Raw genomic sequence first — 26,890 nt, forward strand, 5'->3', positions numbered from 1 at the left:
AGTTACTAATTACATATTCAATAGTGTAATTAGATTACTGTACAAATTACTCTCTCCAAAAAGTATTTAATTACTTATTACTAATTACTTTCTATATCCTACATCAACCTTGATTAGTTAAGTGATTCAAGGATAGTCATGAAACGGCCCATTTAATTCATTCAAATAAATAATATAAAACTACACAAAGTAGTATTATTAACTGACCAAAGTATTACAATTGTGAGAATTATACATAAAAGCACAGATTTTAAAGTTAGACTTTGAATTTTGATGTCAATTCCACTATCGCACACACATATATTACACAAAGTATTTCGTTTGATTACATCAGAAGTAACTGTAATTAAACTACAGAAAAAAATTGAGTAATCCCTTACTACTTTACGTTTTCCAGGGAAAAGTAATTAAATTACAGTAACTAATTACTTAGTAACTAGTTCCACCCAACACTGAATATGACACACCTGAATCAACTCATCAGCCTTGGTGTGTTAATTAGAGGGACATTCACAACATTTTGGGAGAAGGCTAATGAGTTCTGTTGTGTATACTTTTCCCATCTCTGATTTAGTTATAAGCAAAAGATCTAATGAAACTTTTTATCCGATTAATCAAAAAAATAATCGTTAGTTGCAGCCTTAGTATGGTTTGTCGTCCATATTAAGGAAAGAAAAAGTGTTGATCGTGTTTGTATCCTAACTTTCCATCTTTGTTTCTAAGCACAACCTGTGATTACCCGCCTCTGCTCTCAGTGAAAGTGAATGTTTGTGAAATGGTGTCATATCTGAGGTGTGTCCTGCGGTCAGTGCTTGTCACATGCTTATTCACAGGGAAAACACACTCGCAGTGATTAATGATGCGTGACAGACACTTAACATCCCACACACACACACACAAGCTCATGTCGGCCACCTCTCTCCTAAAAATAGGACGAGGTACGTGTCTAACATCAAACTGTGAAATAGCAAGACAAATTGGAAATAACTGCCAACTCTCTGTGAAGGATTACACAAAAACCTGCCAGACCCCTGCCGTACTCCTCTTCTGTGTGTCTGTCCCGCTAAAACCCTCTGATACAGAACCACAAAACCTAAACCACATGGACCTGTCTGGCTCAGAACTTCAGCCCATATGTGCATCTCATCTGCCAAACACGCATCACTGATCTTCCAGAGCCAGATGTGTTTAATTCCTCCAACCTGCCACAGTAAATCACGAGCCACACATTTCTCACTTATTAAATGGCTTTCATTTATTTTGGGGTTCATCACTGAGAGATTTTACAAGGTCTGTGGTAAACTGCTGACAGATGTGAACATACACATTTACTGTCGCCGCTACCACCAGCAGTTTACAGGATATTGTTATGTGCTGCTTTTAGCAGATTGAAGTCATTTTGGTGATATATCGTATGTGGTTTTCAGCATGGTCGCAATAAAGTCACAGTGAATGTACAAGCTATTATGTTGCCTGCAATCTGTTGTTTCTCATTGTGTTGCACAGTTTTATGGTAAATAAACGTAACTACCAATAGCATGAATTAGTATGTAAAATACTAGCCTATCTGCACTTTAAAAAGTTTAACTCTGATATACTCAATCATTTTTTTATTTTATTTTAAAGTAGTGAAATCAATGAAAAGTACTGTTTAAATTGAGTACATGTAAGTAAAAAGTATTTCAAATATTTCTTTTATAATTCACCCAAATTATTAAGTGTGTATATATATATTTTTTTTTTAAATTAAATACTTATTCTTTTCATTAAATAAACTCAAATAATATATGTAAATTTTAGATATATTAAATGTTTTTTTTATCAATTTTTTTATTTGTCCCACAAAAAAACACTTAATGATTTTAAAAGAGTTGATTAATTTAATACATCTGTTAATACAATATTTTAGTGATATTTATGAAGCCACTGAATTACTTTTTAAAGTGATTCTTTATCTTTAAAAAACTACAGTGTTGATACCATGGTGCATTAGTGATAAATATTGTGAAATATTACACCCACACGTATATATATACACTCATTTATTTATATTTCAACATTTTCAAATCATGTTTTTTATTGATTTTTAATCTAAATGTTTAAAAGCCGAGTTTATATAGAGTATACTGTACTGTATATAAAAGTATTTCTGTTTGTTTTATGTTAACTTATATATTTTTAAGTAACTGCGGTAAAATTATTTTATTAATTCTTTGTGATGTTTGCTGAAACAAACCCCTAACCCTGTTTGTGCTATGCAATGAATAATACATTGAATATTGTGTTGTTTGTTGGAATAAGCACATGCCATCTATCTGAAAACCACCTTGCAACCACATATTAACACCCTGGAAACCACCCACAACACCCTATCACATAGATGCAACTAATGCACTGCCAAGCACCACTCATATCTCCTCACATTAAGTAAAAATGTTGTTTTATCTGTATTCTGGCGTAGGCCTATTCACGGTTGTGTGGGTCATTTTAATGATGTGAATCTGGATAATGATCTAAAGCGAGAGAAGAGCTGTGCTTGGGCCTTTTATCAGTGGACGAAAGGACGAACTGGACGCAGTCAGGTTCGGATGAGCGAAAATAGACAGGATGTATGAGAACGAGTCGAGCTTTCATCTGTTAAACGTAGCATCCGCAAGCCGAGTTACTGTGTCCTCTCCTTTGATCTTCTCTTGATCTTTATGTATTCATAAAGGACTGTTGCTTTCACTCTTTCCTTTTACCCGCACACATGTAGAAGAAAGAGCACTGGTGAAAACACACTCACATGGTCAGATGAATAGAAGAGTCTCCTGCACATGGACAACAGCACATTACTGTATGAGGATTTGAGTGGGTGCATGTGTGTTAAAGACACAAACTCATGTCTCAAGGTCATTATGTGGTTTTAGGCGATCTTGGGGATCACCCACTATAGATCCTCTAGCTCGAAAAAAATGAGCTTGTTACTAATGGCCTCAAACAACCCAGGGATGATGTTTTTATATTGTAATTTAACATGTACAATAATAAATAAATGAAATTATATTGGATCATATAGGAAGACAATAAATACCTGTGGTTGGACACTAAGTGGATGATGTCCAGCGTCTGTGTTTTTTCAGCTTTTCCCAGTAGAGGAGAGATAGATCAAGTGTATTTGGTATGGATGATAGAAAACGTCGAGCCTGCAGGATTATGGAGGAGAGAGGCACTGGGGAAGTGAGGGATGGATGAAGATTCAGGGTCAAACTGAAATAATGAAGAGACAGTGGAACACTGAAAAAAAATTACGCTCAAGTTACTTAAAAATATAGTGCATCATTTTTGCGACCAATTTTTTAAGCCAGTTCTACATTGAATTTTAAGCAGCATTACCTTAAATTCTTTAGTAGGCATTGCTTAAATTTTTTGAGTAACCCTAACCCTATTCCCAGCAAGGGATTTTGCTTAATTTTTTCAGTTGGTGTGACTCACAATTTTAGTTTGTTTTTACGAACACATTTTTGTTATTTCTACCAAAAAAGTCTAGTTTACCCTCATGATAAAATGTAAGCTCATTTAGAGAAATAATTTTATGTTCATAACACCTAAAATACAGAAACAATGGACAGCTGTGAAATGTTAAAAGCTTTGTTTTTTCACTGAATGAATTTAAACATGAAGCATACAGCAGTTCAGAAATGTAATTTCACTGTACAACAAAAACAAATAAACAATACTAAACAACAGACATTCTGACAACATTATAACAACAGTAACCATCAACATGGCTAGTGGTTTTTAATGGTTTTTAATATCTGTGGTGTTGTATGCATGAGTGTGTATGTGCGTTTGATAACTGTGTAGAGTTATATGTTATTTATATAATGTTTGTGTGTGGTCTTGTATGCTTGCATGTTAAGTGTGGTGTTGAGCTGGATATGGAGATCTGGAGATCCCCCCTCTGGTGATTACTGTGTGCTCTGCAAGGTTGATTAACTTCACCATTATTGTCCTGAAACAAAACAATATGATATTAATGTATAATATAAATTTAGAATAGTATAAAATATATACATACTGTATACATACTGATAATTGAAAGAATGTAAAGAATCAATTTGAACGGTTATGTTACACACACAGGTCTGCTGCATCATCTGGATGCTGAAGTTGAAGTTCTTACCTAGTCTGTATAAGTTCCTCACTATGAAAATCAGGTCTCCCAAGATTTTTTTAACATTCATTCAGGAATTGGCTTTCCTAAAATATAAAACAAAGATATTAAAGTCACATAATGGCACTTTACCAGAACTTCACAACATTGGCATAGTGTAATGTCACACTAACAAAGTTGATTGTACTTAACACTACTGTGTTTTGTTCACTTGCACTGCTCAGTATGTAAAATATGCATTTATGACACACACAAACAATTATATAAGTACTAAAATAAAAGATAAATTAATCACTAGCTTAGCCGACACAATTCTCCTCTATCGTGTCTGCAAAGTGACAGTGTGCCGTTTTAAGGAGGGTTCTAACCAACACAATGCATTGAGATTTGAGCCCGCTGTTCCAGCCTCCGCCTCGCACTTCTAGCTCACGGTAAACGGTCACACCCTGTCCGCACCTCAAGATGCCACATGACAAAAGATAACAGAAACCATTAACGACAGCTCGCACGCGGTATAGATAAACAGATGAAATTTAAGCAGATAAAATTTTGACAGATGAAAGGTTTGATATAAAGCAATGACTGCTTCGCGGTCATTTTAACTCACTTAAAAACGTTGTCTGTTAATGTGGCGCATTGTGTCAAATTGAAACTAAAAAGCTAAGGAGCCGGACGGCGAATATAACTATCAACGTGTTTTCATGCCTTCATAAAAGTAGGCAATCGTGATTGTACCACAAATCTCATTTAAGCAACTTAAATCAAATTTCTTCTCACAAAAGTTGAAGCGCACCGTGCACGCATGTTCCTGTACATTTGATATGAGCTTATTTAAAACACTAAGAAACGTCCACCACCACAATTAAACTTATCTAAAATGAAAACACTAAGAAACATGTATCTTCACACTATTGGTGGGATTTATTTTATAAAACATTTTAGTATAAAACAAGTTAAGTTTACTCACCTTTATCGTCTGAGGAGATGATTTTCAGAAAATGGCCGCTAGCCTTGAAAGCCAGTCAAGTGCTGTCACATGATCTAATCAAATCTTAAAATGTTTTGTCAAATTGACTAATAACCAGATTCATGCGACTTTACTAAAAATTACTTGCTGTGTTTACTCATTATTTTAAGCAAACCGCAATCTCAATAAATGTTGTAACATTTATAGCAAGAAATTAAGTAATGTGCAAAACTATTTTTTTTGAGGAAAATCAGCCTATTTAATTGAGCCATATTTACTAGGGCTACGAATCATTTTTTACAGTGAAGGATGGATCAGCGAGAGCTTTGAGAGGCCTAGAACTAATGTACTGTGACACACAAGTACACACACACACACTCAGTACTTCTCTTACAGAAATATGTGCGAATGGAGGTTAAGAATATAAAGAAACACCACATTCACCCGTATGTGCTTCTGGCTGTTGATGAGACCACAGTGATTATGTCCATCACAGTGTGTGTGTGAGTGAGAGAGAGAGAGAGAGAGAGAGAGAGAGAGAGAGAGAGAGAGAGAGAGTAGTTGTTCAAAAAGACATGTGATGTTGCCATAGAGATGCTTCTGGAAGTACTGGAGTGCTGTCTGAACTGGTAGTGTGTGAATGATAATGAGCATGTTTCATTTCAGGGGGGAACAGAGAGGTCAGTGTGTGTGTGTGTGTGTGTGTGTGTGCGTGTGCGAGCGTGCGTATTGACCACATTGCTGACCAGAAGTGCACATGAAGTCAACATGGCCTATGCAGATCAATTTATTGTGTTTTGAGACTCACACACACATGCACAGTGTATACAGTAATTGTTTACAATAGGGCTGTCACAATATCTGACAATAATTGTGGCCAAAAGAATTTACTGTAACAATATTTTTGAAGCATCTATTGTAATTACATAAATAAAGGATGCTATTGGTCAAATTTAATTTAGTTTATTTTGTTTTCCCTTTTTTGTGTGTGTAGGGAGGCAGAGAGAGCTCATGCTTGTAACCAATGTTAAATGGGTGCAGTAACATCACCTACAATTGTAAAATGTCAACCGGGTACTGGAACTGAATTATTTACAGAAGAGTTCATTTCAGTTCAATTTCTAAATTTTTGAAAAATTATGTGTTTTTTTCATTGCACATTTTAAGTAATGTCAATCAAACTGCAGCTGGGTTACTCAAAAATATCTATAGACTACAGATAACACAATAAAACATAAAAATCGCTTTTTGCAAATAAACTCTTCACGTATTAACATATGAGTAGTTTCACATGAAATCGAGCACTTTTTGACAATGCCGGTATATTTTTTCTTATTGTGTCAGACATGTCTACAGTATAATGAAATTTGGTTGACACTTTAAAATAAGGTTATATTTGTTAATATTAGTTAATGGATTGGCTACCATGAACTAACAATGAGCAATAGTTTTTAAACAATGATTAATCTTTGTTGATGATACTTAATGCCAATACAACTTTTCATGTTATCTCACTGTGCATTAACTAATGTTAACTTTTGATTAAAAATGTACATGAAGTAGATTAATAAATGCTGCAGAAGTATTGTTCATTGTTAGTTTATGTTAACTAACGCATTAACTATTGTTAACAAATATAACCTTACTGTAAAGTTTTACGTGGTCCTAAGAGTAATCGACTATTACTATTACCATGTTTCGGGTGAGTAAATGATGACAGAATTTGTATTTTTGGGTGAACTATCCTTTTAAGTATTAAACGTTAGCATAAATGATCCTTAAATCATGTGGCTCGCTGAACAGAGGTGTGTTGTTACTTCTCTAAAGTGATCTGACGTTCAATTTTTGCTTGGAGGACGGTGTAGCTGGCATATCTGATATCACAGGGACTAGCAATGGCCTGTAGCAACCGCCCACAACACCCCAACAGCAGCACAGCCAGACAGTTAGAACACTCAAAACACATTAGCCACACCATGACAACCACCCACATCACTTTTACACAAGTAAAAACCACCACAAAACTGTTAAAAACAACTTTTATTGCTTGCTTTAAAATATCTAGCTGATGTCATAGTCTGGTTTATTATTATTAAGCTCTCTATTATCACGCAACAATGTGTCTGACACAACTTCTGCGCTAAACTTAAGAAGTTAGCTAAACTAAACTTAAGTTAGCGCAGAGAGCGCTAACTTAATGTGATCCAAATCGGAGACAAGTACACAATATCCACCAGGACCTCCTTTCTATCTCCCTTTACACTTCTCCCGATTTACAGTCTAATGATTCATCTGCTATAAGAAGGAGAAAAGGAGGGTGGGGTGGTTATTGTTAAGCTAAATGGCTTGTCATGGAGCGATTTGAATCTGAAAGTGTTTTGTGTCACCAAACTGAATAGATCTCTAGAGGGAATGGAGCTGAAATGTAGATTGTGGCGTTTCAGCGGTCTGATTTACCCAGAAGGCTTGAGGCTCGTGTTGCTTGTTCAAACGTGGCATTGCAGGCGTACGTGAGAATATCTGTAAGGGCGACGTGAAGAGAAAACAGATGGAAAGTACATCGCTGTCATAAACGTTTCACCTCAGATATTTCTGAATCCATGTTCGGTTGAACATATAAAACATTTCCTTGTCTATTTTCTTCTTGCCTCTCTACCTCACACCGGGTTTTTTTTTCTTCATTTTACTTGCATACACAATCCCGGGGTCAAATTAGGGCATCTGTATTCTGTGGGCGTCCCGCTCTCTTCGTTCCCTGCAGAAACAAAAAAGGAAAGTGACTTAGTACGTTTTTTCCCCTACCTTCTACCCTCTCTATTAATATTCCACCAGGCGAGATGAGGCGAGCTCTATAGCCACGGGTGAGGAGGCAGTGTGAAATGAGAACATGAAAGTAGCCTGGCCCCAATGGAAATCCTAAGACAAATGTTAGCTCAGGAGTTCGTGGGAGTCGGTTCGAGCGTTGGCCCGTCAGGTTTACGGAGAGCTTTTTATTACCGTGCTAGGCCACTGAAGCGTTTTTTGGGGGGCGGATGGCGTCCTCTCTCTCCCTCAAGAGCAGATAGAAACTTTAGCACAGTGGGTGAAATCGATTGGGTTGTGTTCAAGTCTCAACTCTTGGGCTGAACTGTATTGCTCTACTGGCCTGCTTAAAGATAAGAAGTTTCTTCAATAGAAAAGGAAGTAAATAACTACAGAAGAAACTTAAGCATTTAGAGCTTTGCAGGCACAACCTGAATATCCAATAACAGTGAGCAGAATTTAAATGTGTTCAATGGAGAACCTCAGAATCGGTATATGCAGTCCAATTGTCAGTGTTGTCTAACAGAAATCCGCCACAAACGCTAAACCTTTATTCTCATAATATACATTCAGAAATAGACTGTTTCAAAGTGACAATAAAAACAAACGTTACTGCGCATGAGCGCGTTCTTGGGCTGCACTTAATGATTATTTCTGATAACAAGAAAACGAGAAGAACCGTTACTTGGCTAAACTTGTCTCTCCGATATTTTGAATTTAGACTGCAATACCAAGCTCAACCGCTAGATGTCAATGTACCATACGGTTTCTTTAAATGTGACCAAACTACAGGACCCATTCATTACATTTACATTTACGCATATGTCAGACGCTTTTATCCTAAGCGACTTACATTGCATTGTACTATACATTTGTTTCTGACTATATGCAATCCCCTGGGATGGAACCCATGACCTTGGCGTTGGTAGCGCCATGAAATTTCCTAAATCACAATTAATAAGCTCTCCTTGTTATTCGTAAACAGTTACTCAGTAACTTTTAATCAAAGTCACTGAGTGCAGCTGTGACACGTCAGTTGGGACCTGGCCCTCCCCACTGAGATTTATCATCTCCATTTATTTGTCATTGGAGTTTGTGTTCCTCGCCACAGGGCCGTGTTGGCTTGCTCACCGCGAGACTGCAATATTAGATTAGCTTAAAGGTTCGGTAAATTCCGTTAACATTGCTTTATTAGAATGATCTTACTTGTTCTACAAACACCATGCACTGTACTGTGTTTTACTTTTTCTGTGTTTTCGGTTTTTCTTATTTTCTCCTGTAAAGCTGCTTTGGAACAATGCACATTGTGAAAAGTGCTATATAAATAAATTTGAATTGAATTGAATTGAATTACAGTAATAGACACCAGCAGGTCCGTTGTGCGGCAGTTACACTGCAAACTCTAATGCACAGATTCTCATATAGAAAGTGGCCTGCATGAAGTCATTTTTGCGCTGCGGATGACCCGACCGTCTGTGTCTTAGCCCTTGACTGAGCCCTGTCATTCTGCATTCGTGTAGTATTGTCAGAGACCAATTTGCTTGGATGCAAACACTCTGATTATTCGGTCGATAAACACCACAGACCTTTCCGAAAAGACTGCGCAGTCCTGAAGGTTTAAAGTAAACACAAGTCAAGGCAACATGACCCTAGGGGTCTATTCACAGAAGTTACAGTTCTGCAGAAAGCCTTTATATAAAGACATCCACAGTGAAATATTTCTACATTGTTTTCTGTTTGTTTGGATTTGTTTGGGTTTATTATCAGTTGTTGAATTTAGAGGTTAAGCGGGTTGTGTAGTCCAGCGGTTATTTGGATTTGGTTACATCTGGGCTGGTAACCAAAAGATTGCTGGTTTGAATCCAATTGGAGGCTTGATTCATGAGCTGTCACTATTGTATCCCAGCACAAAACACTTCACCCAAGGTTACCCCAGGGGAATTGTTGCTGTAAGGTATTTTGTAAATGGTTTTGGATTAAAGTGTCAAATGATTTAGGTCGCTTTCATCAATTGACGTGGTGCCCGGTGATCTGTGAACGATTAACAACACTGAATAATATAAACTAGAGCATGACATGTGTTTAACAAGAATCACACTTAAGACATTTTGAGAGATTAAAGAGAGGTATTGGTGTGGTGCATGTTTTTTTCCAAATGGTCAAAATGGATGAACATGTATTCTTTCTTGCACACACAGGCTCACACATAAGCAACTACACACATTTGGTTAATGTGCAAATTAATTAGCAGCCTTGGCACAGAGCCGGTGTTCATACTCGATGAGTCTGCGCACACACACAACACACGGGCAAGTGAAAATGTGATAAGTTGCAAAAATAGGTTGGCGGGGGTTCATGAGCACACGGCACGCTGTTGTTTTCAAGACTGCTTTAACGTTTGATTGCATGATTAAGTAAAATATCTACTATTATTTTTTCTTTCTGTCGTACTCAAAAAAACAATTTTGTTTGATTTATTTTGCTTTATTAAAGTTATTCATGTATATTTTTGCTCTACTCGAAAAATAAAACTCATTACTGACTAGTTATTATTCTTAACGCCTATACAGCCCTCCTGAAATTAAATTTATTACAGTGTGTATATAATCTGTATGTCTGTCAATCAAACCAGCGCACACACAGACCTCATCAAACTGATCGTTTAATCCTCTATTCTGTTTTTATAATGGAATTATTCATTGGCTGAAAAGGAAAACACAGTTTTATACAGGAAATTATAACCGCGGGATTAGCAGGTGTTACAACTATTGAAATTTATGTTCATGGGTTGAATTTGAGCGATATAGCAAACTCATATATAATAGTATCTTATAATAATACGTTTCTTAACTTATTTTGGTAATATGTAATGAAATGGAAAAAGTAATGTAAAAATATTAAAAATGTACAATTTTAAATTTTAAATTGAAATTACTTGTTAAGACATAACAATTTGTTAAATTGAAATAATTTGATTATACCTCAAAATTTAACGCCACAAAAAACGTACACTCTAAAAAAATCATTAAAAATAGGGCACAGTATACTGTATTAATATGAATAAATTTTCCGTATTCATTTTTGCAGTTGTTTTACCTGTATTTTACATTTTGCACTGCATTAAATTACATTTTAGCATTAACGGAAATGTCCGCAAAAATACAGGAAAATATACTGGTCATTTTCTGGCAGTACTTTATCCGTTTTTTTACTGGATTTTTTTTACAGTGTACAGTGTAGCATCCTCAGAATGCACATGGAGCAACCACACTGATCACTCTAGATCACTTACATTTTATTTAGAAAATATGTGACCCAGGACTACAAAACCAGTCATAATTTGCACGGGTATATTTGTAGCAAATAGCCAACAATACATGGTATCGGTCAAAACGATCGATTTTTCTTTTACGGCAAAAATCATTAGGATATTAAGTAAAGATCATGCTCCATGACGATATTTTGTAAATTTCCTAATGTAAATATATCAAAATGTATTATTCATGTGAGTGGATGCAGCAAGCAAAACCGCAAACAAAAAGGACCGGAAACACGCCTACAACATGCCTTACCCAATTAAATTTGGTCTATGTAAAGCTTAGAATTTCCGTTTTCGGCTTTATCAGCTTCATCTACTCTCCACAGCGTTATTACAGCAGTAGTTTGTAGTTTTCTTTAGTGGATGGTATTTGTCCTACACCGATCCAGCAAAGACAAAGCGTATTGTGTCCATTAAATAACATTACATGCTTTTCAATGCTCCCAGCCTCATAATTCACCTCATTAAGGGAACTGTAAATATGAGATTACTGTACATTGCCAGTTGTATGCTAATGTGTCAAGTGTACTGTATGTCACGTCAGAGTACAATTCCAATGTAGTACATTTCTTAAATCTGAGATTTTTATGGTCTTTTGTGTCATAAGTGCCGTAACAGGCAGAGATGTATGGTGGGCAGTAATGCAGTACAGGACAGAGAATGAGCGAGAGATGAATTCTAATTAGCAGGTGTAATTAGAGGCTAGCAGACATTAATGAAGAAGGATTAATTGCTGTTATCGGCAAGAACTCTTTATTAATGCCCTTATTTAATACAAGACATCCACATGTTCGTCACGCAGATGAACTGCTGAACTAAAACTCAACTCAACTTTATTTATATAGCGCTTTTTACAATTTTCATTGTTACAAAGCAGCTGTACATGAGACATATTGACTATAAGCAAAGCAATTAAAGTTATACCTGTAAAAACAAGAAAAAGGTGAAAACACAGAAGACGGACGGACATACCCACATACAAAACACTCCACACACACAATATGCACACGTACTAACACACATAGACATAGACACACACNAGAACTATCCTTTTAAGTATTAAACGTTAGCATAAATGATCCTTAAATCATGTGGCTCGCTGAACAGAGGTGTGTTGTTACTTCTTTAAAGTGATCTGACGTTCAATTTTTGCCAGGACGGTGTAGCTGGCATATCTGATATCACAGGGACTAGCAATGGCCTGTAGCAACCGCCCACAACACCCCAACAGCAGCACAGCCAGACAGTTAGAACACTCAAAACACATTAGCCACACCATGACAACCACCCACATCACTTTTACACAAGTAAAAACCACCACAAAACTGTTAAAAACAACTTTTATTGCTTGCTTTAAAATATCTAGCTGATGTCATAGTCTGGTTTATTATTATTAAGCTCTCTATTATCACGCAACAATGTGTCTGACACAACTTCTGCGCTAAACTTAAGAAGTTAGCTAAACTAAACTTAAGTTAGCGCAGAGAGCGCTAACTTAATGTGATCCAAATCGGAGACAAGTACACAATATCCACCAGGACCTCCTTTCTATCTCCCTTTACACTTCTCCCGATTTACAGTCTAATGATTCATCTGCTATAAGAAGGAGAAAAGGAGGGTGGGGTGGTTATTGTTAAGCTAAATGGCTTGTCATGGAGCGATTTGAATCTGAAAGTGTTTTGTGTCACCAAACTGAATAGATCTCTAGAGGGAATGGAGCTGAAATGTAGATTGTGGCGTTTCAGCGGTCTGATTTACCCAGAAGGCTTGAGGCTCGTGTTGCTTGTTCAAACGTGGCATTGCAGGCGTACGTGAGAATATCTGTAAGGGCGACGTGAAGAGAAAACAGATGGAAAGTACATCGCTGTCATAAACGTTTCACCTCAGATATTTCTGAATCCATGTTCGGTTGAACATATAAAACATTTCCTTGTCTATTTTCTTCTTGCCTCTCTACCTCACACCGGGTTTTTTTTTCTTCATTTTACTTGCATACACAATCCCGGGGTCAAATTAGGGCATCTGTATTCTGTGGGCGTCCCGCTCTCTTCGTTCCCTGCAGAAACAAAAAAGGAAAGTGACTTAGTACGTTTTTTCCCCTACCTTCTACCCTCTCTATTAATATTCCACCAGGCGAGATGAGGCGAGCTCTATAGCCACGGGTGAGGAGGCAGTGTGAAATGAGAACATGAAAGTAGCCTGGCCCCAATGGAAATCCTAAGACAAATGTTAGCTCAGGAGTTCGTGGGAGTCGGTTCGAGCGTTGGCCCGTCAGGTTTACGGAGAGCTTTTTATTACCGTGCTAGGCCACTGAAGCGTTTTTTGGGGGGCGGATGGCGTCCTCTCTCTCCCTCAAGAGCAGATAGAAACTTTAGCACAGTGGGTGAAATCGATTGGGTTGTGTTCAAGTCTCAACTCTTGGGCTGAACTGTATTGCTCTACTGGCCTGCTTAAAGATAAGAAGTTTCTTCAATAGAAAAGGAAGTAAATAACTACAGAAGAAACTTAAGCATTTAGAGCTTTGCAGGCACAACCTGAATATCCAATAACAGTGAGCAGAATTTAAATGTGTTCAATGGAGAACCTCAGAATCGGTATATGCAGTCCAATTGTCAGTGTTGTCTAACAGAAATCCGCCACAAACGCTAAACCTTTATTCTCATAATATACATTCAGAAATAGACTGTTTCAAAGTGACAATAAAAACAAACGTTACTGCGCATGAGCGCGTTCTTGGGCTGCACTTAATGATTATTTCTGATAACAAGAAAACGAGAAGAACCGTTACTTGGCTAAACTTGTCTCTCCGATATTTTGAATTTAGACTGCAATACCAAGCTCAACCGCTAGATGTCAATGTACCATACGGTTTCTTTAAATGTGACCAAACTACAGGACCCATTCATTACATTTACATTTACGCATATGTCAGACGCTTTTATCCTAAGCGACTTACATTGCATTGTACTATACATTTGTTTCTGACTATATGCAATCCCCTGGGATGGAACCCATGACCTTGGCGTTGGTAGCGCCATGAAATTTCCTAAATCACAATTAATAAGCTCTCCTTGTTATTCGTAAACAGTTACTCAGTAACTTTTAATCAAAGTCACTGAGTGCAGCTGTGACACGTCAGTTGGGACCTGGCCCTCCCCACTGAGATTTATCATCTCCATTTATTTGTCATTGGAGTTTGTGTTCCTCGCCACAGGGCCGTGTTGGCTTGCTCACCGCGAGACTGCAATATTAGATTAGCTTAAAGGTTCGGTAAATTCCGTTAACATTGCTTTATTAGAATGATCTTACTTGTTCTACAAACACCATGCACTGTACTGTGTTTTACTTTTTCTGTGTTTTCGGTTTTTCTTATTTTCTCCTGTAAAGCTGCTTTGGAACAATGCACATTGTGAAAAGTGCTATATAAATAAATTTGAATTGAATTGAATTGAATTACAGTAATAGACACCAGCAGGTCCGTTGTGCGGCAGTTACACTGCAAACTCTAATGCACAGATTCTCATATAGAAAGTGGCCTGCATGAAGTCATTTTTGCGCTGCGGATGACCCGACCGTCTGTGTCTTAGCCCTTGACTGAGCCCTGTCATTCTGCATTCGTGTAGTATTGTCAGAGACCAATTTGCTTGGATGCAAACACTCTGATTATTCGGTCGATAAACACCACAGACCTTTCCGAAAAGACTGCGCAGTCCTGAAGGTTTAAAGTAAACACAAGTCAAGGCAACATGACCCTAGGGGTCTATTCACAGAAGTTACAGTTCTGCAGAAAGCCTTTATATAAAGACATCCACAGTGAAATATTTCTACATTGTTTTCTGTTTGTTTGGATTTGTTTGGGTTTATTATCAGTTGTTGAATTTAGAGGTTAAGCGGGTTGTGTAGTCCAGCGGTTATTTGGATTTGGTTACATCTGGGCTGGTAACCAAAAGATTGCTGGTTTGAATCCAATTGGAGGCTTGATTCATGAGCTGTCACTATTGTATCCCAGCACAAAACACTTCACCCAAGGTTACCCCAGGGGAATTGTTGCTGTAAGGTATTTTGTAAATGGTTTTGGATTAAAGTGTCAAATGATTTAGGTCGCTTTCATCAATTGACGTGGTGCCCGGTGATCTGTGAACGATTAACAACACTGAATAATATAAACTAGAGCATGACATGTGTTTAACAAGAATCACACTTAAGACATTTTGAGAGATTAAAGAGAGGTATTGGTGTGGTGCATGTTTTTTTCCAAATGGTCAAAATGGATGAACATGTATTCTTTCTTGCACACACAGGCTCACACATAAGCAACTACACACATTTGGTTAATGTGCAAATTAATTAGCAGCCTTGGCACAGAGCCGGTGTTCATACTCGATGAGTCTGCGCACACACACAACACACGGGCAAGTGAAAATGTGATAAGTTGCAAAAATAGGTTGGCGGGGGTTCATGAGCACACGGCACGCTGTTGTTTTCAAGACTGCTTTAACGTTTGATTGCATGATTAAGTAAAATATCTACTATTATTTTTTCTTTCTGTCGTACTCAAAAAAACAATTTTGTTTGATTTATTTTGCTTTATTAAAGTTATTCATGTATATTTTTGCTCTACTCGAAAAATAAAACTCATTACTGACTAGTTATTATTCTTAACGCCTATACAGCCCTCCTGAAATTAAATTTATTACAGTGTGTATATAATCTGTATGTCTGTCAATCAAACCAGCGCACACACAGACCTCATCAAACTGATCGTTTAATCCTCTATTCTGTTTTTATAATGGAATTATTCATTGGCTGAAAAGGAAAACACAGTTTTATACAGGAAATTATAACCGCGGGATTAGCAGGTGTTACAACTATTGAAATTTATGTTCATGGGTTGAATTTGAGCGATATAGCAAACTCATATATAATAGTATCTTATAATAATACGTTTCTTAACTTATTTTGGTAATATGTAATGAAATGGAAAAAGTAATGTAAAAATATTAAAAATGTACAATTTTAAATTTTAAATTGAAATTACTTGTTAAGACATAACAATTTGTTAAATTGAAATAATTTGATTATACCTCAAAATTTAACGCCACAAAAAACGTACACTCTAAAAAAATCATTAAAAATAGGGCACAGTATACTGTATTAATATGAATAAATTTTCCGTATTCATTTTTGCAGTTGTTTTACCTGTATTTTACATTTTGCACTGCATTAAATTACATTTTAGCATTAACGGAAATGTCCGCAAAAATACAGGAAAATATACTGGTCATTTTCTGGCAGTACTTTATCCGTTTTTTTACTGGATTTTTTTTACAGTGTACAGTGTAGCATCCTCAGAATGCACATGGAGCAACCACACTGATCACTCTAGATCACTTACATTTTATTTAGAAAATATGTGACCCAGGACTACAAAACCAGTCATAATTTGCACGGGTATATTTGTAGCAAATAGCCAACAATACATGGTATCGGTCAAAACGATCGATTTTTCTTTTACGGCAAAAATCATTAGGATATTAAGTAAAGATCATGCTCCATGACGATATTTTGTAAATTTCCTAATGTAAATATATCAAAATGTATTATTCATGTGAGTGGATGCAGCAAAACCGCAAACAAAAAGGACCGGAAACACGCCTACAACATGCCTTACCCAATTAAATTTGGTCTATGTAAAGCTTAGAATTTCCGTTTTCGGCTTTATCAGCTTCATCTACTCTCCACAGCGTTATTACAGCAGTAGTTTGTAGTTTTCTTTAGTGGATGGTATTTGTCCTACACCGATCCAGCAAAGACAAAGCGTATTGTGTCCATTAAATAACATTACATGCTTTTCAATGCTCCCAGCCTCATAATTCACCTCATTAAGGGAACTGTAAATATGAGATTACTGTACATTGCCAGTTGTATGCTAATGTGTCAAGTGTACTGTATGTCACGTCAGAGTACAATTCCAATGTAGTACATTTCTTAAATCTGAGATTTTTATGGTCTTTTGTGTCATAAGTGCCGTAACAGGCAGAGATGTATGGTGGGCAGTAATGCAGTACAGGACAGAGAATGAGCGAGAGATGAATTCTAATTAGCAGGTGTAATTAGAGGCTAGCAGACATTAATGAAGAAGGATTAATTGCTGTTATCGGCAAGAACTCTTTATTAATGCCCTTATTTAATACAAGACATCCACATGTTCGTCACGCAGATGAACTGCTGAACTAAAACTCAACTCAACTTTATTTATATAGCGCTTTTTACAATTTTCATTGTTACAAAGCAGCTGTACATGAGACATATTGACTATAAGCAAAGCAATTAAAGTTATACCTGTAAAAACAAGAAAAAGGTGAAAACACAGAAGACGGACGGACATACCCACATACAAAACACTCCACACACACAATATGCACACGTACTAACACACATAGACATAGACACACACGCGCATGCACGCACACACACAGACAAGCACGCACACACACACACACACACAGACACGCACACACACACACAGACACACATTTAAGATAAAGGAGAGAGAAGCACAGGTCAAATATTAAACAGACTATAAATTCCTATATGCAATATTAATTAAGTAAAACTTTAAAATTCTAAAGCAGCCCCCCCGACCAGGCAAATAGTGCAAAACATTATGCAAACGGTGGCGAGGAACCAAAAACTCCAATCGAGAAAAAAACCTCAGGAGAACCCAGGCCCAACCAGGGAATTCCAGTTCCCCTCTGGCAAAAGCTGCAAAAGCTCCACAGTGCTTGCACAACAATTCTAAATAAAAATAAATAAACTTACTAATAAGGTAAATTATAGATTTAAGATTATCATTAATAATTTAATAGCATTTAAAAATTTGTAGTGAAGACGTGTCAAGTCACCGCGTCCTTCTTTATCCAGCTCTATCATCTCAGCTCTTGTGAGGTCGCCGCTTCCCATTCTCCGCTCTACCATCAGGTCTGGCCATGAACTGCATCCTGCTCGCTGTGGTAACCTTGGAACAATGAGACAAGACTGGCTGAGAGTAGAGTACTGTTCTGTACTCTTTGATGCAACAAGTACATCAGTTGTGTTTTTGGTTCCGGTTGATCTAACTAATGCAGCCTAAACCCTCAAATGATTTATATTATGGAAGTGTAGTGTATGCTAGATTAAAAAGATGCGTCTATAGTCTAGATTTAAACTGACAGAGTGTGTCTGCCTCCCGGACAGTGCAGGGAAGACTATTCCAAAGTTTAGGCGCTAGATAGGAAAAGGATCTACCACCTGCACTTGATTTTGAAATTCTAGGTATTACCAACTGACAGGACGCCTGAGAGCGTAATGCACGTGGAGGACTGTAATACAAGAGGAGTTCACTCAAGTACTGAGGAGATAAACCATGTAGGGCTTTATAGGTAATAAGCAAGATTATAGCTCTCGCTGTCACTGCGTGCTGTTTGGCTCAAGTCTTGACAGAGCAGATCGTGACACAGTGTGTGCTTGTGCTGTTGTTCTGATATGTGCAGGAAGCATTGCTGTTAATGAGTGTCACCCTGTAAATACAGTTTTGTGATACATTGCTGAATGTTTATTTACTTAATTTATTGTACTATTGTAGTGTGTTTTATTGGATATCTGGGTCATTGATTAATGTTTAGTTAAAGGTTTTAGACTTTTAAAATTGTATTATTTATTATTATAACCACCTTTGACCCTTTACCATCATTTTATGTAACTGACCTATTACAGAATGTCATGAGCTGTGTTCACTACTCCATACCAAAGTCCGTTTAGGGAAGCCGTGACACTCGGCAGCCATCTTTGCGGTTATTACGTATTACGTAATACGTAATTCAAACAAGAACAGTTATTACGTATTATGTAATTCAAACAAGACGTGAATGGGAATACTGATATTTCTACAATCGCCGGCTAAAATCCTAATTAAACGACATATTTAAAAACATCATTTAAAAATGAAGTAAACTGTACCATAACCTTTGTTTCCTATTTTTATTATTAGACACTTGCCAGACAGATCAACAAATACAGACCGGAAGTTAACCGGCGTGTGCATCCGATGAAACTATAAAAAAAATGACTATGTTCATATAAATGTATATCATTCATGTATGTGTATATCAAATATATTGTTATACTATAATGTATAGTTATGGTTATAAATGTACATTTATTTATTTAGCAACACTTTTATTCAAAGCAAATTACAATGAGGGAACATATTGTCAATGGGCCAACAATAAGTGCAGTTTACCAAGCCATAGATTGTTATTGTTATAAATATGAAGTGGCTGTGCATGATTAATCACGATTACCAATAAATCATGATGAAATCGAGCTGGCTCGATTATGCAAGGAATCGATAATTTTTTTAATGCGTAGCTTGTCTGTGAAGCACGGCTCCGGGATCAGTAGAAATGCTGCTCGATCTAAAAGCAGTTTGAGTTTGAGTCGCTTATAACGTGCATTTAAAAAAGCAACACCTGTCAAACATGATCATTATAAATATACTTTATTATCATGAAAATACCTGAGGAGGCTTGAGGAACAGTGATAAAAAACATGTCCTTAGGCATTTCCTAGAACTACGTGTGTTATGGTCTTCTTCTGCAGTGCGTATTTGGAGTTTCCGCACGAGAGCGCCCTCTGGCTTTCGGGTACAGCAGCATTTTACTGTACTTCACTCACAAGCTGTGCATAAATCACGTGATATATATTTTGGTTAATTGTGCACAGCCCTAATATATATATATGACAATAATACACCATACAAAAAAAAATGTATTTTGCTGTGTTAAAAATAAGAATGCACCAAACATCCTTTAATATTACCATTATCTTCTATTGCAGTGGACAGCTATGACTCATTTTTGAGCTGTTTAGAAATAAATAAACAAATACATTTTGTTTGTGATTTAATAATTATTTCAGCTGTCTTTCTGCCACAGTATTTGAAAGCAGATTCTGTGGTGTTGTCTTTTGTTCTGTTTATTAAGCAGCCGCATGTTATTCATAAGCAGCTTCTCATTCGGTCTGGGTGGCAGCTCTTAATGTAACATGATAAGAAGACCAAATGGACAAAGTTAATTAAAAAGAGCTAGACAATTTGACGGTCTCGTTTCTTTTTTCTCGTCCTGTCTCTTTGACAATAACAAAGACACGGTCTGTTAAACTCACAGCGGGAAGTGTGACGTTTCTCAGGAAATTCGCTGCAGAACAGTTTATTGGAAATAGGATTGAATACCGAAAAGTTGAAAATTCCAGTTGGCTTTACGGTCAGAGACGGATGTCTGAAGGGCCTTTCATCAGTTGTGTAGATGTATGTGTGTGTGTGTTGAATCACAGCCAGTTCTCGCACAGTCTCTCGTCTGATATCTGGGTTTTATCTTGTTCTGTTGTCTGTTACACAACCCACTTTACAACACACATTCATCTCCTGATTAGAAAGGCAGTGTTTAGCCCGTAGTATGTGATTGATACTTAACATGAAATAAATCTTAAACTTCTGATGTTTATAAAGAAAGTACCCATTGCATCAACTACTGTATACCCAATTACATAATAAATGATTGTTGATTTAATGCAATTTCCAAAAAATGATGGTTTATCCTTATCATTAATTTTGACACAGCAAAAATAGCTTTGTTTTTTAATTCACGTCAAATCTGTAGTGCAAACACAAATCACATCCATTTGCTTGCAGTTTGCATGCCGACATCATTTGGTATGTAAATATAACCACGGTTCGGCCGCAAATGAAACGCCGACTATTGCTGTAATTCATCTAAATTTAAACGCAAATGCAGACAGACGGACGGATTAGAAACGCGAATCAGAATGACAGCCACCACCCCCCGTCCCCCCCGGTAGACGGAATGGATGGCGAGCCGATCTTGGTCAAGAATGCCAGGGCCGACTTTAAGTCCCAATCCGCCCCTGGTGCTTGTTAATATAATGTAAATGAATGTGCCCGTATGCCGAGCACCAGGGTTGGCGGAGCATAAATGGGACGCAGATGGGACCCTCGCCCTCAGTTTTGTTATAGCGCGACGCTCCGTTAACCCTTACTGGAGATTGGCACGGGGCGGGGGTGAGGGGGGTAATAAATCGAAACCAATGGGGCTCAAGGTTACAACACATCAATCCTGAGAGAGTGGATCAGGGAGAACAGACGAGTGAGAATGGAATTATAGCAGGAGAGAGACAGAGAGAGAGAGAGCTGTGGGGGGAGAAGGGAAGTGCGGAGAGAGAAGAGCGCACATGAGTGAGCGCAGTCGTGAGAGCGAGCGCAAGAGAGAGAGAGAGAGAGAGAGAGAGAGAGAGAGAGGGATATAGCTACAACGCAGTGACCTACCGAGCCAGATGAGCGAGTGCAGTGTGTGAGAGAAGAGAGGAGTGTTGCCGCGGTATCTTGTTATCAAGGATCGTATTAAGATGCTCCCGTAGCCCTCACGCTCCACATCTGGATATTTTTACTTTCTAAGTGGGATGAGCAGCCGCTCGGAGCGAGACCAATCTGACATCAACACCATGAGGTACTGAGAATGAAAGAGATGTTTGAAAGCAGAAGATAGGGATGGCAGCAATAACAAGCTGGAGTGAAAGAGATTTGAAAGGATGAAACAGTAAAGCATGGATGGATGTGTGGTGTTTTCCTGAAAGTTTGTGCCTTTGTGGAACTGAACATTAACCCAGATTGTAAGTTTGTTGTTGTGAGGGTGGTGTTTTCTGTCTTTAAACTTGCTCTTTTTTTATTTTGTCATTCTTTAAACTGCAGATGCATATTCAAATCAATATTGTAATAAAAAATTAAGTTATGTAAGGAAATGACATCCTTCCATTTAAACATATTTACAGCTTTTCTAAAGCAACTTGAAGTGCATTAAAACTATTTTTTGTTGTCGGCAAGTCGATCTTGGCATTGTTAGCACCAAACTCTACCGCTACAGGAACACATATTTATCATCTTTACTACTCACAGCTAGTTTGGCCTGATTTGTAAAAGTGTTGTGAATAAATGTGTGAGGAAAGTCTCTGTGCAATCGAATGTCCAGTATATCCTGTTTTTCTTATCATATTTATAGCCGTTGTCTTTACGGTCCTCTTGAGGACTGCTGGTACAGCAGCGACTGTCTCTGTCTCATTCTCTTGCGATTGGACTGTCCGTATATTGTGTTGTAGACAAAAGCAGATATGGTGTGAATGCAACAACAAAGTGAAAGCTAAGAAGAATATTTAAGGAGGTCTGTGTGGTGTTGAGATAGATTTTGAGATGGTAGTAAAACATTTCTCATTTAACTTCAGATAATATAATACATCTTGTAAATAAGGTATGTAAAGGGTCAGATTGCGTCCGCAGCTCTTGAGGATACACGCTACTTAAGGACGTTCTCAGATTCATCTTGCGTTTTCAACAAATAAGCAGAGATCTGTAAGTAAGCCTTTAAGGGTCATGGTCACATTTTCCAAGAAGAACGTTAATGTAGGACCCATGTAAATTTAATCTATGCTGTTAAATAGTAGACACAGACCACATAGAGAAAAATGGAAGAGTAATGAGTAAACGCAAGCTACTTATTAAACTCCATCATGTGCTTTATCATCTTCCAGAATTATTTAAAAAATCACCTTATTCTGTCATTCTAAATAGAACTATATTTTATAGACCTTGATGGGCTAACCTGCCAAATAACTGTGTGATTTCTATTAATATAATAATAAGAGATTATTTCTTTCTTCATCTGTTGACAGTTTTCACTGTGTTAAAGGGTTCTTACCATGGTTGTGCTTGAATGACGGCACACAGAGTGCAGCCGAGTATGCATTTCATCTTTTCATCAATACACTGTTGGTGTTGCTAAGAATAGCATTTTAAATGTTCTGCATCAGTTTATTTGACGGGAAAAATGTGTTTCTGCACTATATTTGATCGCAGACATTTTATTGAATAAATAGGTTTTTTTATATTTGTATTTGTCTAACTAAAAAAACGTTTTTTTTGCAAATCAGTTCACCAAATGCTTTGTAAGATCAAATCAAAAATGAAGACTCCACAAGTCTATGCAAAACTCGTTGATCTGTGATATCCAGCATGACCTTAAAATGTTGACTGCTTTGACATTTTCTAAAAAAAGACTTTAAAAGTCACATTTTATGTACAAATATATATATGTGAGTGTGAAACTACAATCTGTCATGCATTTTTATGTTGAAGGGTAATTAAACAAATATCGCCATCTGTGTGTCAAAGCAAAAAGCTGTTGGTTAAGTCTGTTTTATTTGTTAGTTCAGGCAGAATAAGGACAGATTGACATCTGTGTGCTGTTGGTTTCGGCGTGTAGTCACGTATAGACGCTTTTGGAGGATTCACTCAGAATGAATCGCACCCGCTGATAGTGACGCTCATTTGCACACACTGTCTGTGTTGTTTTAGCGAGGAATTATGCAAATCAGTAAACGGTGCAAACACATGTAATTTTGTGCTAAATGTAGTTTGCACTGCTCAGTTCCTGCAGGTTGATTTTGTGCGCTGGGTTGCGAGGGAAGCAAGAATATTGCGATCTGGCATATTTGAATTGTCTCTTTTAAATTCTAAAAGTATGATGTTTGGAAATATGGGTGATTATAAACACTCTCATCCCCTATTCATCATCTGCTTTCCGCGAGTTTTAGTGCATCTATCAAATTGCACTGTTTTAAATAAGATGCCATTTACAGACGCCTTATTTGCATTCTGTAGACAGGAAGGATGTTTGCATTGAAAAGAATCACAATTATTTTTTATTGACACATATTGGAGAGAGGACTGAAAATTATGCAAGAAATGTCAGATTCAACCTGTGTCGCCTGCACGAGCATCATAGATGCACATTCTCTCCTCCATCATCAACGACATCAACCACAGTCACACGCACATACTTCGTGAGACATGTGAAACAAGCAACATGAGCTCCTTTGATAAAGGAGCTAAAACATGTCTAAGAGATGCATTACAATATTAAAGAGTCGCCTTCTTGTGATAACTTGGTGAATGTGATGTTCTCAGCATGGATTTGATCTTTGACTCAAAGCTTTGAAACATCTCTCAAAGCTGCTACATCCCTCTTCTCCGGACCTCTTGAACTCAGTCTGGTTCCTCTGTGTTCCTCTGGTTATCACACTCTGACTCTCTTCTGCCCCCCTGCCCGCCCTCCCTCCTTCAGATTAGTCCCCGCTGTGTGTATTTAGCTCATGGTGGGTAGCAGTAGGTGGTGTTTTATTTTCCAGTACAGATTAGTAGCTGAGAGGGGGATTCCATCCTATTAAATTATTCATGCTTAAGAAATGATTACAGTGCATGAAACAGCATTGTGCATCAATAAAAGCCTCACCCCAGACCCTGTCAGTGTGTTCATGTGTGTGTTCAAATTAAATCCAGATGATCCTAATTCACTGGGTTTAAATTATGTGGAGATCATAATGCAAATCGGTCCAAAAGCATGTCGTGTTTTATCACATAAGCTCAGATGTTTAATATCACTTGTGTTCTCTAGGAAAACACACCACTCACATCTGTGTCAATAGAAATGCAATGTTACCGTATGTGTTGTGGTATTAAAACTAGTGTCATTTTGTGTATTTACTGAAAAATAAATAGGAAATTCTCGACTGTAATGCTGCGGCTGTTGTGGGTGGTTGCTGGGGCGTTGTTATGAGGTTGCGTAAATGTTCTGAATGGTTTTCGTGGCATTGCTTGATGGTTTCTGAGCTGTACTGACTAACTGCAATTGTCGGTGTTTTATTGTCAAATCTGCCTAAATTTAAATGATATTCCGGTTTGAGATGTGGCATTTTTATTGTAAGTCTGTGATATGTTTTCCACCCAATTTTCCATAATTCAGGCAAAAATTCTAAATCTGATCATTTAAAATAAGTTTAAAAAATTAGATGGGAAAAGTGCATTTGGGTAAATCATACATGTGTCCTCTATGGTGTGACATAACAAAATTTAGAAAACAAACTGTTAATAATATTGCATTGTTTTATATTATTAATATTTATATTTTTCAAATAAAATAGCATAAGAGAGATTTATCTTCATTGTTAGTGTTTTTCTACATGTTTGCCATCACATCACAAATTTGCGTATTAGTCTGTGAAAAACTACCCATTTACATTTATTCATTTAGAAAATGTTTTCATCCAAAGCGACTTACATGAGGGCACATTTATAAAAATAAAAATTCTGTCATCATTTATTTACTTCATATACTTCATCATTTATTTACATTCAAAACACATTTGTAAAACACAAAGATTTTTTGTCCCAGTGGTTTTGTGTCCATACAATTGAAGTCAATGGGGTCCAGTGTTGTTCGATTACCAACATTCTTTGAAATATCTTTTTTTGTGTTCTGCAGGAGAAAGAAAGTCATACAGGTTTGAAAGACATGAGGATGAAAAAAGAATAAAATAATTTTTGTTTTTGGTTGAACTACCAGTAAGCATAATCTACAAAGTTAGTATGTTTACTTGTAAGAATAGATGATGGTAGGGAAAGATCAACAACATAAACTGAGATTTGTTTTAAACAAAGTTAAACGTGGAAAGTACAACTCACAACAAGCTGCACAATTTTCACATCTGTAGCACAAATGATGAAGGTGGAGTTACACGCTCACTATAAGTGGGTCATACGTTTGAATCTCTAACCAGAATAGTGACAGTGATGCTTGCTTTTGCACACACTTAATGAGCTACTGTCTCGCTATAGCATTTGGTTAACTTTCTTGTGATTTTTTTGTTCTTGAAAGCACGGTGTGAAAGTTTCTCTGCTTCTGTGAGTCTGAGAAGTGATATTTTCGTGAGCAGAACGCAGTGTTATGCATGTTACATTGTGTACAGAGAACATTTCCGCACAGAGTCTTCAGAGCAACTCTACTGAATAAATGTCAGAATCCTTAGTCTCAAAATGAAGTCAGTTTCTTCTCTAAAGATGATGCAAAATCTATGCTAAAAGTTGAAGTTTTGCTAAACATTCTTCTTGTTGAGTCTAAGTTAAGTGAACAAAATTTGAACCTTCTGTTCCCACAGGTGCCACGAGGTGAGATCGGTGTGAGCGAACGCCCCGACACGGTCAAGGGTTGGGGTCAGAGATCGTGGGCATGGCGACTCGAGGGCTGGTGGTCCGGCTCTTGGTGCTGCTGGGCGTGCTGGCCGTGGCTCATGCTTCTGTCTTCCTGTCCAATCAGAGGCAGAAGCCTCGATTTCAGCGTGACCGTCGTAACATTCGCCCCAACATCATCCTCATCCTCACTGATGACCAAGATATTGAACTGGGTGAGTGGAAAAACCCCTTACCTGTGGTCTCGCTGCATCACTTCCCGTCTCCTGTGTAAATACTGATTTGTTGTCCATCCGTATTGACCTTTTGAGTGTAAAGTGCACAGAGGATTTGGGACGTGTGTATGTTTGAGTTTGTGTGTTTTGACCTTTCTGCGTGAATCTGGAAAGGTGTGGTGATCCTGTCTGAAAAGGCCAAATTGAACTAGACTTCCTGTCTCCGTTTATATCAATTCGGCCCATCTGGCTGGATTTGGTGTATGTGTGTGTTTGATAGAGAGAGAGTCAAGGAAAGACT

General features: G+C 37.4%; 1 protein-coding gene across 11 annotated transcripts in view; it reads left to right on the top strand.

Moving 5' to 3' along the window:
• The window catches only part of sulf2b (sulfatase 2b), a 146,120-nt gene that overhangs the window by 91,348 nt on the left and 27,882 nt on the right, over window positions 1-26,890 (top strand). For 5 of the 11 annotated variants that reach the window (XM_057320241.1, XM_057320244.1, XM_057320240.1 and 2 more), the window contains one exon: window positions 26,344-26,589. In XM_057320241.1, coding sequence (XP_057176224.1) covers window positions 26,415-26,589 — 175 coding nt within the window. In that variant the 5' untranslated portion in view covers window positions 26,344-26,414. Of the gene's footprint in view, window positions 1-21,492; window positions 21,807-26,343; window positions 26,590-26,890 lie in introns of those variants that run through there. The other 6 variants (XM_057320248.1, XM_057320247.1, XM_057320249.1 and 3 more) reach the window with 3 other exon arrangements.

The sequence above is a fragment of the Triplophysa rosa genome, linkage group LG21 (assembly GCF_024868665.1).
Source record: "Triplophysa rosa linkage group LG21, Trosa_1v2, whole genome shotgun sequence".
Taxonomy (NCBI): Eukaryota; Metazoa; Chordata; class Actinopteri; order Cypriniformes; family Nemacheilidae; genus Triplophysa; species Triplophysa rosa.